Below are 14,817 nucleotides of genomic sequence, written 5' to 3'. Positions count from 1 at the left end.
GAATGAATGACAGCTCGTTTCAGTGAGAATTTTCCAGTCCTCTGGAGGAAAATGTCAGTGAGTTTTTCAGCAGTTATGATTAACTGCCCCTCAGCTCAGACAACAGCTGTAAGCCACTTTAAAGTTTAATGAGGGTTCAGTTACACAAGCTCACTTCAAGCTAGCCTGTAAAAACATAATACACTGTAAAAATGTGTGCAAGTATGTGCGTACACACACACACACACACACACACATTACATTAGAGTCTATGATACTTTGAGCTAGATAAGGTCACTGGATCAGTGAGGCTAAATTGCATAAAGTCAGAGTTTAATCAGCTCTCATACACGCACAGCTTTGAGAGCCAGGGGTCTGTCTTCTTCCCTAAATTTGTCTGAATAACTGAAAGTCAGCTCTGTCACCGGTTATCTATACCACTGTGTTCAGCACTGACAGATTTCCCCGCCTGAAAAAGTTGTTTAATCTCTGGCTGTGTACAGGCTAGTTCCTCACATCTGATGATCCAGCAATCATAGACGTTTTTGTATTTGTGATTAGCCGGCCGTCCAGATGACGCAGAATTAATGAGATTTCCAACTCGTTATTGCAGTCCAAGGCTGAAGGAGTGGTACAAGGCAGTAATTCTTTAAATAGTGACGTTTCCTTTTGACTGATTGAGGCTATTTTGAGAAAATATTCAAACCAATCCACTGCAGCGTGAAACTCTTGGCCGCAGACAAAGAAGCCAGTTTAAAAACAGATAAAAATATAAATAAATATTAAAGGAAAATCAACTGAGAACATTTATTACACGAAGAACTTTGAGCCTGTAATGCACACTCACTAAAGATTTCCTGTAAATAAGAATTTATGATACAGAGCACTGGGATTTTATTTCACAACATAAAGTGATTTGATTTAGAGTGAACTCAAAGGGTCCTTTGAAACTCTACTGTTGTGTTGACAGCCAAACAACTCTGTGTAAACAGATTTACCTAAGGCCAGCTGAAGCTAGTGCGCGCTCATTTAATAAGCCTGTGCTAAATCTCTTTAAGGCATGAAATCAACCCCACAGCAATCCGCATAAATCTCTGCTCCTTACTTGGTTCAGTTAAATTAGCCCACACGCCCTTGGTCTCTGAAAACATGCACATCACCACAACAGTCACACCATGTCCCACACATCCCCACGCTACATAAAACAAAGCCCAGTGGGCTTGCAAATATGCATGTGCCAATATCCATGTGCACATGAAAACAGTCTTTTCACTGTTGAAGGTTCACAGGATTAAATGAATCTGCCTGAATTGTTCCCATCTGTGCTGGCAGAATATTATTATTATAAAAAGATATAACAGATGAAAAAACTAAAAAGACTTCTGTAACTATTCTGGCATGAGGTTGATTAAAGTGTTTATCTCAGTGTGGGAATTTTTCAAGTTTTCTTAATTCTGATAAGTAAAATATTCACACTGAATTGCTGCAGCTACAGCATCTATCTCCTAATTTGGCAGTGCAAACCAAATCCAAAGTAGCAAGAACAAAATGTCTCCTATTTAATGTTAGAGGATTTAAAGACTTTGGAGGCACGTGCTACCCTACTTGGGGGCAACCACTTAGAGATCAGTTAAAAAAGAGGAGGAGGAGAGAGTGGGAGAGGCAAGAAGGTCAGCATTTTGCCAGCTGAGGTGACTAAGACTACACTCAGAGCTGTGGGAAAAGCAGAACAGAGGAGGTTTTGTTAGCAGGCGTTGACTTTATCTGTCTGCATCTAAAGGTTCTAGCACAAAAGGCTGGAAAGAAGGAGACAGATTCACAAAAGGAGCTCTGTGAAATAATCAGAACCTCCCGTGAGTGCTGTATTGAGCCATTATGACACAGCAGGTCAGTAGCTTCCCGTTCTTCAAGCCCTTCTTTCTGAAGATGCCTGTCAGAGTGGACAGCCCTCTGCAACAGAGGCGGCATACACTCCCCGCCAGCGAGTTCAGGAACCTCACGCCACAGGATGCCATCAGTGTGTTTGAGATTGAAAGAGAAGGTAAGTCTATAGCTTCTGACGTCCACAAGCAAAATGTTTCTAATGTGACTAACCTGGTATGTCTACACAATATAGATCATTATGTAATGAACATCATTTTTGACGTGTTTCATATAGGAAATGTAGTCTGTGTCACTGCAAAATACATTAATGTGTAACTTCATCTTAGTGTTAGTGAGAGCATATTTCTTTCATCCTTTCATTTTCTTTACTCCCACAAACTGACAGACTCTCTGAAATGGCTCTTTACCTCCCCAGCATTTATATCCGTGTCTGGAGAGTGTCCACTTACCCTGGATGAAGTTCTTATGTTCCTGGGTCAGTGCCCTGAGCTGTCGCTGGGCTGGTTTGAAGAGGGACAGCTGGTAGCTTTCATCATTGGCTCTGGCTGGGACAAGGAGCGACTTTCACAGGTATTGAAACTAATGAAAAGCAGGTATTTCAAATGCAAAGGCCTGATTTTACTGAAATTAATGTGATTTCTGTGAATCATTACATTTTTTTTTATCATTACTTCTATTTAATCTCTCTCCTCCAGGAGGCCATGACTCGGCACATCCCAGAAAGCTCCGCTGTGCACATCCATGTGCTGTCTGTGCACCGCCACTGTCGCCAACAGGGCAAGGGCTCCATCATCTTGTGGCGCTACTTGCAGTACCTGAGTTGCATGCCAGGCCTCCGTCGAGCTCTGCTAATCTGCGAGGATTTCCTCGTGCCCTTCTACCTCAAGGCTGGCTTCAAGGAGATAGGCCCATCAGCAATCTGTGTATCTAACTTGCACTTCCTAGAGATGGAGTACACTCTCTGTGGATGGGCGTATGCACGGCGGAACAGCGACTGCTAGTCCCTCAGTCCTTACCTCTGCCCTCTTATTTCTGCTTATTTTTGACATGGACTCTTTTTTTTTTTAATTTATTTATTTTTTTTATTATAGTAGGCAGTTATTGTAAATGAATGTAAATAAACTTTAAAGCAATCGCCATCATGCACTTTGACAATGAAGCAGGAGTGGCAGACGTTTTCATTTTTTAGATTTTTTTTTTTTACTTTTGTTTTCAAATACATGTGAGTAGACAGGTAGCTAAAACACTACCATGCTCAAAACAATAATCACTTCTTGAGAAGCAATAAACAAATAAAAGATAACATTCGAGTGCTCGGCATAATGTAACAAAAATATGGCAGTAGTTGGTACATTTATCAACAAGGCACCAAAGGTATCAATATCTGATTTTTGTCCCTGCTTCTGTATGAGGTTGCCTGGATAATAATATTAATAAATCCTTTGCCTGGAGGGTGAATGTAAAAAAAAAAATAAAATAAAAAATCCTCTCTGTACCAGTGCTGGCTTTTCTAATTTCTGCAGAAGGGCAGCTAGGTGTTTTGATGAGGTTCACAAGTGCCTTAGCTTTGTTTCACTGGACAGTGAAGGAGTGATGATGAAAATAAATCCTTATGACAAGTGGTATGGGTATTCATATTGAGTAAAATAACACAAGCATATTATCATAGTCCACATACAAGAGGGGGAGAGTCCCCCAGCCAGTCCATGTCTTTTGACCTAATGCCTTCCTGCTGCACTCACACTTTAGTGAAGGTGAGCATTGAGGTCATACTTTTCGCAGAACTTATCTGTAAAGGGGATGCAGGTGAGCAACTCGCACCATTCACACTTGATTGGGTAGACGTAGAAGAGCACCACGAGGCCTGAAAACAGCCCAACAAACACCAGCAGGAAGATGATAATTTGGCAGCGTTTGCGGTACAGGTCCATGCGGCCAAAGCTGATATAGGGTAGGAAGGCGAAGGACAGGAAGAAGCCGGAGATGAAGCCACAAATGTGGGCAAAATTGTCAATCCAGGGCAGCAGTCCAAAGGCAAAGAGGAAGAGCACTACACACAGCAGCTTGATGAAAGCTCTCCAGGGCTGGGCCAGGATCTGCCAGCTCTGAAACAGCTCCACAAACAGGCAGGCGAGAATCCCAAACTGTGAGCCAGCTGGACCCACCTGAGACAAAGACAGCAGGGAGAGGGACACAGGCTTGAGAAAACATAATGAAATGTTCATAGTTTTTGTTTTGTTTTTTGTTTTATATGTATCTGATTAATATGGGTGTCTAGCTGGTGATCACCTCCGCTCTGTAGGGCAGGAAAATGGCTGAAGCTAAGTTGCCAGTGATGCCACTGAGGATGTAAATGATTGAGATGCGCAGCCAGCCTGCCAGCTTCTCCAGGTCCCTCAGGATGGTCATCTGGAAAGCCACCGACACCAGGCAGTGAAGGATCCTGGCAGGACAGACAATGACAAAAAGTTCATGTGTGTGACGAGTGCAATGTGTGTGTGTGTGTGTGTGAATGTGGGTGAAAAGCTGCACGTGTTGAGAAGATAATCCCTCTGTAAAGAGGCAAACCCCTCAAGAGCCGAATGGGAATGACTTTGCTCAACAGCAAAATCAGTCTCCATCTCACTGAAGCTTAATGAGTTCGTGTAGTGAGGGCACTTTGTTTAATTACCCAGGAGAGAGATAAGACTGAATAAAGATGAAGCACTGCTCTTCTTAAGGTCAGCTCTTTGTGCTGCCTGACTGACAGCTCTAAACTACACCAAAGAGAAACTGACAGTCTGATATATACTGCGTATAACTGCAAGCAATGAATATTTGGAACATATGGATGACAGCTGGAGCAACTTTAGCCAACTGCATATGAACCTCTGCTGGTTCATCTGATAAGGTGATCCCCTCTCTCTCTCTCTCTCTCGCTCTCGCTAATATTTTAACAAAATTATTGAACATACACTTAAAAAAGGGAATGGAGACGGAGAACAATTAAATCCCTCCCACAGTGAAGAGGAAAACAGAGACCCCCTGTGACTTTGTATTGCATTAAGGTGCTGGTTAAAAGAAAAAAGAAAAATGCCTAAAAAAAAGTGCAGTGGTGAGGGATGCAGTACCAACAGGGTAATGAACCCAGAACTCAGTTTTTAATGGGGTGCCAAAGCAAAAAAAAAAAAAAAAACTTGCAGGAGGAAGAATTAGAAAACCAGGGCATCCTGATACTTGTCTACCCATTCATGCAGCAGAGCACTTCTTTCACTATCTTACACGTCAGCTATTTCAATGTCAATTTGGGCTACTGTATTTATAGCTAACATATTTTTGACAGTATGCTGCTTTTATTATAGTGGAATATTCAATTATTCAGAAAGCTAAACAACATTATTATTTTTTTAAATTGCTGTAAGGCTAAGCCACACTGGAATAAATTAACTGCAATAACTGCAATCTGTCTCCAAACAATTGCAGTCTGATTCACTCTCAGACAGACTGACAAAGGTTTGCAAATAATCACTGATTTATAGAAGCCAACAAGTTGCAGTCAGTCTTCACCGATGAGTGCAACTTGTCCGTGACTTTCTCCGCAACAGGGAACTGTTGCAGTTACTGTAAGTTGCCATCTTGCAGTAACTATGTCACTACTTCTGAAAATAACATGTAATTGCCAACTTGACCATATTCAGTCTCAGACTCTCAGCAGATTGATTTCATCTTATTTATTGCAGCCTTGAAGCACCAAAGTCACTTTGAAGATGAAAACTGACTGCAAGCAGTTGCAGGCCGGAGGGATATTTTAATGAGTTATTTTGATTAGATACCTGCCATTAACAAAAGTTTCAGACATTTTTTGTGTTTGTTTTACAATATAAATTGCATACATAAGTAATCCACCCACTCATTTTCAAGTTTTATGTATTCCAGAGAAGGCATTTGCTAACAAGTGGCAACATGAAGTTACAGAAGTGTTCTGGAGAATTTGTCTTCATTATGTCATGAGGAACTGGTATTTCATTAATGCCCCAATGTTAGCATGTTACTTTTTGTGAGTGCATTTTCACAAATGTATCTAGTTTATCTTACCCAATAAAACACATGAATATGATAAACTTTCACTTTCCATATTGCTTATTAATCCAAAAAGTGTATGGAAAAATCCCTCTTGCTTTATTTCAGCTAGGTGTGATGATAAATACATGTCACCTATCCAACACTACTTAAGCACTGCCATATACTCCCATTTAGTGTGTGTCTATTAACAAACAGGAACTGACCACACATAACACTCTGTCTGTAAAGACACTGTTTGTCCTCACCTCCTTTTGTTGTCCTCTCTTATTACATGTCCATTCATCTTTCTTATATATGCTGAGTGCGTGTCTGTATTTGATTTTTTTTTGTGATATGAGGACATATTGACAGCTGGAGTTCATTTCCTTGTGTGTGGCAAATAAACTTGCCTGATTCAGATCTTTTAATCATTTTTGACTTCACTGCTTGGTGTAAACACAGACCCTGATGTAGAGCGTTTTCACTGTCTGATGGGTGGAACAGGTCTGCTTAACTGTCCCTTTGGTTGGTAAAATTTGCTTTTATATGTACTAGTAGGTAATAACTTTTACACACTGGGATATTATTTTCTTTTTTCTTTTTAACCAGCTCATATTTGAAGCTGTCTTTAAACAATAACTAAATACCACAGAACCTGTTTAAACTCTCCAAATATTACTTTGGCACAACTCCGAATAAGCTGCTACTGTGAGCTACTGACTCACCCAGCATGTAGGAAAAGTGAGAGCCAGAGCCTGTAAAACTGATCTGGGACCTCAGGGTTGAGGAAAGGCAGAAGTCCACACACATCGTCCATGCAGTGCACCTAAAGGAAGGAGAGAAGATGACATAATGAAATAATAACATAGCTCAGTCATAACGAAGATAAACAAAAACAAAGAGATGGAAAAATGTAACATATTAATGTAACGACCAAAATAAATAATTTATGCAGACACCTACACACATCCTACACAGAAATGTCTGATAAACCTTTCAGTCAGTACTGACAGCCCCCCCCCCCCCCTTTTCTCTGTAATAAGCACAGTTGCATACTTGAGAGCAAAGAGTAGCCTCCTCATGAAAGTAGCCCTTCATGAAGTCACAATATTCCCGGGATGTAATTTCACACCTTGAAGAAAGCAAACACCATTTGTTTAGTTGGTGAATGAACTGGTTATCTATCCTGTGTGTGATTTATTTAGAATGAATGTTCCTCTCCTCACCTTCCTTTGGTTCCAATGCAGCAGGGTCGGCCTGTGATGGTACAGTCTATATGAGGCAGGTTGGTATGGTTCCCTGTGTTGTACCTGGTACAAATCTAAAAGCCAGGGCAAAGGGAGCAACAACTGTCATGACAATTTTTAACAATGTACTATGCACGCACACACACACACACACTGTGTGCAATCCGAACAACATGCTTCCCAGGTGGTCAGCTTCTGAAACATGTTTTTGTGTCATACGGGTGCATCCTGATTATTTGATTCTGGAATGAAAATGAATTTTTCCAACTCTGCTACACCACAAACAAACCACCATGTCTTATACTGAGAATAATACAAAAGTGAAAAAGATGACAGCTTCTTCTTGGGTCTCAAAGACTAAATAACCTAAATGTCTGTGTTTCCGGCTCCTTTCAAAAAGTCAGAGCTGGAACTCTGGGATACACCAGTGGTAAAGATAAATGTTGAGAAGGCTATATGGATATATGAACTGATCCCCGTAGGGAAACTCATTCTATGCATTTAATCAATCCTAAGTAATGAAACAGTGCACAGCCGCCCTGCAATAGTGAGGGACCAGCTCCTTCAGAAAACCTGTGCAAACACTGAGACAACATTCAAACTCCACATAAAAGGGCCTCGGTCTGGATTTGAATCCTGGAGCCTCTTGCTGTGAGCTATGCTGATATCATGTTAATAGATCAATAAATAATTGTTCTCTTATGTGAGCTTTTATGCAGTTGCTCATTTCACCTCCATACATTTGTTTTTTGAGTGTAATTTATTTACCAAACAGAGAGAGAAAAAACAATAAAATATATAAAAATGAATTAAGATTATAGTTATTATCATCATCATCTTCTATAGTGTTACAATTCTTTTCTCATATTCTCAGATTAATTATGCAGGGAAAAATCACAACCTGCTCTATCCTCTCCTCTGTTTATGCCTAAGAACCACTTCAGTGTACTCACTGGCCACTTGGTGATGTCATCAGGCCATTCATGAGGTGACACGGAGGCAGGCTCTAGACATATCCTATAAGCAGAGAAGGTATCACAGTACAGCGTTAATATTATTAAATTAACACTCCAAGTTTTAAACATAGAAACTATTAGTGCACCTTACCTGGGATCCTGATGGCACACTGAGCCGTACTGTCTGTCTTTACCATTTAACTTGGGAGTGCTGGGATGACTCGGCCATTTCACCCACACAGCCAGAGTACTCTGGATATAAAAACAAGCAATCACAAATGCCCACAGCTTCTCTTTGATGCAGAACTATAAGCGTCAAAGTTCAAAAAAACAAAGGGTTGTTTACCGACCGAGCATTCCTCCTCTGAGGTTTGGACACAGCCTGAGCGATCGTTCCGCACACAGCAGGCAGAGTTGCGTTCGATGGCTCTCTTGTCCCTGATGAGATCATGCACTTGCTGGTCTTGCCGCATGCATGGAGAGTATTTGGCCCCCAGGTGGATCAGGGCTTCCTAAAAATAAATGGATAAAAGGTAATTTACAGATATTTACACATGAACCTTGCTTGCTAAAATAAGTGAGACACTACTGTTAAATTACAAAAAAAAAAAAAAAGTCAGCTTACCGAACTGGGCCCAATCCAAAAGTTCTCCTGCTGTACAAACTTGACATTTTCATACACACCTTTGTTTCTTAAAACCTAAATCAGCAGACACAAAACAAAGAAGAAAGGTTACACATTGATGGGAGATAATAATATTGGCAAGACATCAATGCAGGTACATCCCACAGCTGAACCAGGACTCACAGAATCAACCGTCTCATGCTGGGAGAAGCCCGGAGGTGCAAAACCATAGATGCATACAGCCAAGATGGTGATGAGCAAATGGACAAAAGTGATCCAGTATGTAAAAAAAGGCCTAGAAGAGAAAGAACACGTCTTATAAGCAGCACCTACTCGTTCATTAATGTCACTCACTGGGGGAGGAACTGCTCATTAGCAAAATGTGCAGAAAGGTTTTGTACCTGTGGTCATCCATATCCTCTATTTGTCTCTTGACATAGCTGTCAATGCGCTTGCGGTAGGTGCGATTTGTGAGCTTCCCTACCATGCCCAAACCATAAGGCCTTTTCTCTCGAGCAAAAAGCTTCTTGACAGGTACAACAATGCGCTGCCCACGTCGCTGTCCGTGAACACTCACGACCTCCTGTCGCAAGGGCACCTTTGGTGGTCCAGGGGTTCCTTCTTTGGCTTTACGCCACCCTCGCTCCAGAGGTCTGAAATGAAAGGGAGCGGTATTAAGAAATCAAGAGAAGTGCATAAACTTTCTTTATCAGGTACTGCATCACCAACCAGAATCACCAACCTACTCTTGTTTCCTGTTACTATGTGCACTGATTTCACATCCATGTGGATGCTGAAAATGACAGCCTCAACGCTGCATATGATCTATTATTAGACTTAACTGGCTTCTCTCAAAATGTAAATGAGGCCCCCCACCCCCACCCACCCACCAGTTTAATCACACTCTGGATCTTGTTCTGACATATGGCATTTAACAGTACTCCCCAAAAACCCTCTTTTGTCTGGTCACCTCTTAATACCATTTAAATTTACAATAATGGATAACACAGCAGTGGTCAATTATCTCATGAGTAGTTTTACATCCTGACTGTGTACTACTGTGGATACTGTGGCTCCTCTGAAAAAGAAAGTCTCAAATCAAAAGTGTCTGACTCCCTGGTATAACTAACAATTGTGCAGCTTAAAGCAGATAACCCGTAAGCTGGAGTGGAAATGGCATCTCACTATTGTAGAAGAGCTTCATTTAGCCAGGAAAAAGAGTTTGCTGCTCTACAAAAAAAAAGCCCTCCTTAAGCTAGGACATCTTACTGTTCATCACTGATTGAATAAAATAAGAACAACCCCAGGTTTCTTTTCAGCACTGCAGCCAGGCTGACAGAGTCAGAGCTCTGTAGAGCTGAGTCTTCCTTTTACCTTAACTCGTAAGGCCTTCATGAATTTATTCACAAAAGAAAGGTCATTATCAGGAAACTGCTCATTGTGTATTTTTCATTTAAACAAACAAACAAAAAAAAAATATATTTTGCACTTTTCATCAGAAAACTGGTTTCCAGGAATGAGGATTCATCTTAAAATGATCAGCACAGCCTCAGTGACTAACACTGCGGACACAGGAACTCACAGCATGAGATGACTTCTTTCCAGCTCCGTCTTATCTAGGGCGCTGCCTGTCAGCTCGGTCTCATCCTTCTTGCTGCTGGGCTCTGCCTCCTTCACAGCCGCCTCAGACGGTGACTCAAAGACTTCATCTGTGTATGTGGACAGCTCCTCGTGCATCAGAATGTCCTACAAAGAACAGCACAGAAAGAAGATGGTGAAGCTTTGAAACATCTACAGAAACATTGGGTTTTTTTTTTTTTGTCTTGTCTTACTCTAGCGAAGAAGGATGTGTCCAGTTCATCGGGAAAGTCAACCACATCTTCCTCCATGAAGCTTGCGGGGGTGAAGCTTCGTCTTTGAGCCCGTCTTAGAGTGCTCTCCCTTAATGAGCGCCCCTGAGAGATTTACACACACAAACACACAACTTTATAGCTGGAATTTAATCACAGAAGACTACAAAGTGAAACAGCACAAATAAAACCCACATTCAAAAGTGTTTTGCAGTTTACTGTACAGTATTTATGTTAATTTTAATAACGACTGCATATATTTGAATGTAATCTGTTTAGCAGATCCCTCTCTCCCACCTTGACCAGTGCTGCTGCAGCCCTGAAACTCATTTTTGCCACAGACTCCCTCTTACGTCGGCGAGGCAGCCGGTTGAGACCTGAGCGGGAGCTGGTGAAGGAGCAAATGGAAGCAGCTCCAGGGGTGATGGGGGTCTGAGGCACGCTGTAACCATCCACCTCCTCCACCATGCGGAAGGCTCTTCCTCGCGCCAGTGGGTCCACAATCTGGAGTTCAATGGTTCAACAAGTTAGGAAGATCCCACAAACATGAGACATGTTATACCTCAGAAATTTGATAGATGTTTTTTTTTTTTAAAAAACATTTTTATCTATAATACAACCGTGGACCAAGTTTTCAGAATAAAGTTCCTCTCCTACCTTTAACTAAAGTCATAAAAACCCATCTCTGCTCATCAGATTTATACATTTAATTGTATTTAACTGCAGAGATGACAGGATATGTCCTTAGGTTTGTTACATATGACTGTCTGAATTCATACTTATGAGGCTGTATTTGGCGGTGTGCAGCAACAGAAGTGAAAATGCTGACTGCATGGATGAGCACAGGACTGTCCACATTTTAACACAAAATTAGAAGAAGAGCACTTAGCAAAGCAACCCTTATTTCCCTTTACCTTTTGCATGCCATGCTGTGAGGTGGGAACATAGAGAGGAGGTGGAGTCTCGGTGCTGGTTAAGGAGATGTTGTCCTGGCTGGGCAGATCCATCTCTCGGATCACCTGCGGTTTCAGCTTTCCATAACGCAGGCTGCAGTGGCGCAAACTTTTCCTCTGCCATCGCTGAGTGGCATCGCCGTCCTTACTAACCCCGAACCAGTCCGCTGTTCCCCTTAAAACCACAAACACCGACTTTTCAGCTTCACATCCCACAGAGATATTAAATACACCTGCCTTTCCAAAGAGAGATCGAGCTATTCATCATGACACTCCAAAGAGCCCTGCAATATATAGAGGAATTGGTCGGCAAACATGCAAGGCACTGATAAGACAACACTTCCCACGGTGTAAAAAAGGTGCCCTAGATAGTGTAAATAGGCATGTTTATGTCCAAATACACTGGGAAAGATACACATTTACACACACACACACATATATATAGTGCAGTCACACACTTTTAGGAACTAGTTGAATTCTGAGGTGCCAAATAAAATCCAACATACTAAGCCTTCTTAATCTTAACTGACACCAGCAGACAGCAAATCCCATTAACACACACAATAAAGATCTTTTTTAAGTTTTATTTGTGTCCTACTCCGCTCTGCACACTGGCACATTCCAACAACCCTTGATGTATAAACATGCAATCATGTTGTTTAAGGTAAAGCCTAATAAGTACCAGAACAAACAATGTTACAGCCCCCCCCCCCCCCCCCCCCCCCGAGGCCAGGAAGTGGAAGCGGAAACACTCTTCAAAGAAAAGTTCAGGCGAGCTAGCTGTTTCTGCACTAATTGCCAGCTGCAGAGTGAATGCGCAGTAAAATCTGAGTGTGTTTATGTATCATTAAGCTCACCCTTTACTTAAAAAATTTTAATATTTGCTTATCCCTCAGTTCTTAAAGTGTATACTAGCGACAAGGCTGTGTAGCTGATATTCAAGCATAGACTTTGAGAGCCTGTCATTGCAGCACCTTGGTTTCTGTGATTATGGTTGATCATTGTCACTGCCCAGGATCATATACTATAACCCATGTCCGCTAACGAGGCCATCAGATCTGGCACGTTATCTTTAAAATGCTGGTTCACTAATGAGCACCCGTCAAAGGCAACATATACATCTTGTGATAGATTCTGTTTGGCAAATGTGTAGGGAAATGAGTGACTCCTCCCAGTGCCATTATGGGCCATTACTGCAACATTTGTTTGCAACAGTAACAGGAAAATAACAGCTTTTGGTTTTGTATTCTCTTCTGACTCACTTATAAAGAAGTCTTTGTGGTAATGACATGACGCACTGATGCAATCTCCAGTGACTAAGAGAGAAATGGTTTCTTTCTGTGACTCCTGTGATTTGTATGTAATACTCAGTAATTCAGTCAGTTGGCTTAAAGCTAGCAAAAATAATATAAAAATGAATCGAGTAATTACAGTTCTCTACCTTCATCCTGAACCAAACACATCCTGCCATACCTGAGCAGAGTTCTGGAGAGAGAGTGGTGCTTCCTGGTGCTGCGCCGTGCAGCCCGCTGCCCCTTAACGGGCACTGTGTTAATCCTCTCAAAGTGCACCCTCCTGCTGCTGTGACCAAGCAGAACAGGACCAGGAGGTGGCGAGAAGTGACAGAAAGGGAAGGAGAAGAAAAGAGAAAAGACAACAGGCATTGAAAAGGAAATGTGCAGTTGGACAGTGCTGTGGCAGCCATGCAGAGAGAGCAAAGCAGATTGTTATGTAAAGGTTTCCATTTAGAGCTCCAAAACTAGGAAGGTATTACCAGGTGTTACCAAAGTGTTAAAGGGAAACAGTTTGGAATTTTGGAAAAAGATAAGTGAGGGGAAGTTACTTTTTAACATGCCACCATCTACTATTTCACTTTGACCCATAATCTGTAATCTCAAGACACAAACTAGGGCCTACCATACACATGCTACTCTGCAAATTAAATGTAAAGATCTCAACATTTTAAGCTTGTTGAAGGTGTTAATCCTAAACCTGCATACTGCGCATGACGCCAGTATAAAAATAAGTGTTTTACCTCTTAATGGTCTGAGTGATGGATGACTGACGTTGTAAGACAGGCCGCCGGGTGTCAAAGACATCACGGGGTGGGGACTGGAGGTGAGAGGTCTCGACTGGCATGCTGATACTGCGCAGAAAACCCTGCCTCTTCACCGGCTACCCAGGAAAGGATGCATTAGAAAAGGGTTAATGCACATCGTGACATAAATGATACCAGTGACAAAAATTGAGGAGGGGATTCAGTGGGAAAGAGTACCTGAACAAATGTGGGAGGCTCATCTAGTGACATCTGAGTCGTGGGAATGTCCAGTCTGAGCCAGGGAGGCTTCTTCCTCTGCAGGCTGCTGGTGCTTTCCCGCTGTGGTTCAGCCATGTTCTCTGTCCCACCCCAGGCCTGCCAGCTATGCACACAGAGAAGGCACAGATGGCATTAATGTAACGAGCCTCAATGTATTAAATGCAATTTAAAGAAATACCACAGGACCACAATCAACATGTGTTTTCTGCTGTAAACACAATGATCACAATGATATTGTGCTGCAGAACTGTTTCACAAGAGGGTGCTAAACCCCTTATTTGACTCAAACATGGGCGTTCACATAGTTCTGTTTATTAGACAGTAAAGTGGAAACCACTGAGAATAGTCTAAAGCTGTTTGCCCTTTCCTCAAAACAGATCACAAGTCATAAAAAAAAAAAAAAAAGCAATAAATATTCGCTTCAGAGTGAGGAAGTTTGCAGTCTTAAACATAATCCCTTAATTCTACAGTTAAAAATCAAACTTAATCCTTCTTCGTGGTTAAAAGCAGCTCTGTTCCAGGCAGACATCTATAAGAGACTAATGACTAAGTATGCACTCCCATGACGAAGCCTACGGACCACAGGAGGCGCACAAGAAACGTCAGCATCAGACAGCCCGCCTGTAGCTGCAGCCTTGTTATCACCAGCCTTTCCTTTTATTGCCCCATCTTCTAACCTCGCTTCTCCGGGTATGTTTCCTATTATTTCTTAATTACCACAGAAACCCGAACTCTCTCACCCCTTAACTGTATTCATGTGGAATTCAAACAATCAAGCAATATCCCATTAAAATTTTGTGTATGCATTTAGCATTGATTAAACCAAATGTTCATCCGGTTAGGAATCTCCGGTTAGGAAGAATGGAAAAAAAATAAATAACTGACTTTCCTGTAAAGTGCAAACGTGCAAACTTGCGAAAGAGGGTGTCTCCTCAACTATTGGAGGAGTTACAAAACCAAATAAA

The 14,817-nt window shown here is 41.7% G+C and overlaps 2 protein-coding genes across 3 annotated transcripts in view; one reads left to right on the top strand and one right to left on the bottom strand.

The window, feature by feature from the left end:
- The first annotated feature begins 1,854 nt into the window (after positions 1-1,854).
- Positions 1,855-2,864, top strand: aanat2 (arylalkylamine N-acetyltransferase 2). Its single transcript, XM_030735953.1, has 3 exons — positions 1,855-2,020; positions 2,279-2,433; positions 2,559-2,864. Exons 1-3 carry the CDS (start codon positions 1,855-1,857, stop codon positions 2,862-2,864), a joined length of 627 nt encoding a protein of 208 aa, XP_030591813.1.
- A 203-nt stretch (positions 2,865-3,067) lies between these two features.
- Positions 3,068-14,817, bottom strand: part of rhbdf1a (rhomboid 5 homolog 1a (Drosophila)) — a 31,325-nt gene continuing 19,575 nt past the window's right edge. Inside the window, exons 2-19 of one of the 2 annotated variants that reach the window (XM_030735947.1) lie at positions 13,811-13,955; positions 13,571-13,710; positions 13,009-13,113; positions 11,497-11,710; positions 10,880-11,086; positions 10,565-10,687; positions 10,315-10,478; positions 9,134-9,385; positions 8,916-9,027; positions 8,733-8,807; positions 8,458-8,619; positions 8,259-8,359; positions 8,105-8,168; positions 7,131-7,225; positions 6,961-7,036; positions 6,630-6,730; positions 4,153-4,306; positions 3,068-4,028 (exon numbers count right to left, since the gene is read on the bottom strand). In XM_030735947.1, the coding sequence (XP_030591807.1) occupies positions 3,609-4,028; positions 4,153-4,306; positions 6,630-6,730; positions 6,961-7,036; positions 7,131-7,225; positions 8,105-8,168; positions 8,259-8,359; positions 8,458-8,619; positions 8,733-8,807; positions 8,916-9,027; positions 9,134-9,385; positions 10,315-10,478; positions 10,565-10,687; positions 10,880-11,086; positions 11,497-11,710; positions 13,009-13,113; positions 13,571-13,710; positions 13,811-13,927 (2,682 nt within the window). In that variant the 5' untranslated portion in view covers positions 13,928-13,955 and the 3' untranslated portion in view covers positions 3,068-3,608. The remainder of the gene's footprint in view (positions 4,029-4,152; positions 4,307-6,629; positions 6,731-6,960; positions 7,037-7,130; positions 7,226-8,104; positions 8,169-8,258; positions 8,360-8,457; positions 8,620-8,732; positions 8,808-8,915; positions 9,028-9,133; positions 9,386-10,314; positions 10,479-10,564; positions 10,688-10,879; positions 11,087-11,496; positions 11,711-13,008; positions 13,114-13,570; positions 13,711-13,810; positions 13,956-14,817) is intronic. The other variant, XM_030735948.1, reaches the window with a different exon arrangement.

Source organism: Archocentrus centrarchus, chromosome 8 (genome assembly GCF_007364275.1).
Source record: "Archocentrus centrarchus isolate MPI-CPG fArcCen1 chromosome 8, fArcCen1, whole genome shotgun sequence".
NCBI classification, from domain to species: Eukaryota; Metazoa; Chordata; class Actinopteri; order Cichliformes; family Cichlidae; genus Archocentrus; species Archocentrus centrarchus.
This window is presented reverse-complemented; position numbering and strand designations above follow the sequence as displayed.

What these genes read in the sequence shown, in the direction of transcription:
- aanat2 (XM_030735953.1), top strand. Translation starts at nt 1,855, where the DNA reads ATGACACAGCAGGTCAGTAGCTTCCCGTTCTTCAAGCCCTTCTTTCTG. An exon ending in GTTTGAGATTGAAAGAGAAG is followed by an intron (nt 2,021 to 2,278) that starts GTAAGTCTATAG and finishes TTACCTCCCCAG; the next exon opens with CATTTATATCCGTGTCTGGA. An exon ending in ACAAGGAGCGACTTTCACAG is followed by an intron (nt 2,434 to 2,558) that starts GTATTGAAACTA and finishes TCTCTCCTCCAG; the next exon opens with GAGGCCATGACTCGGCACAT.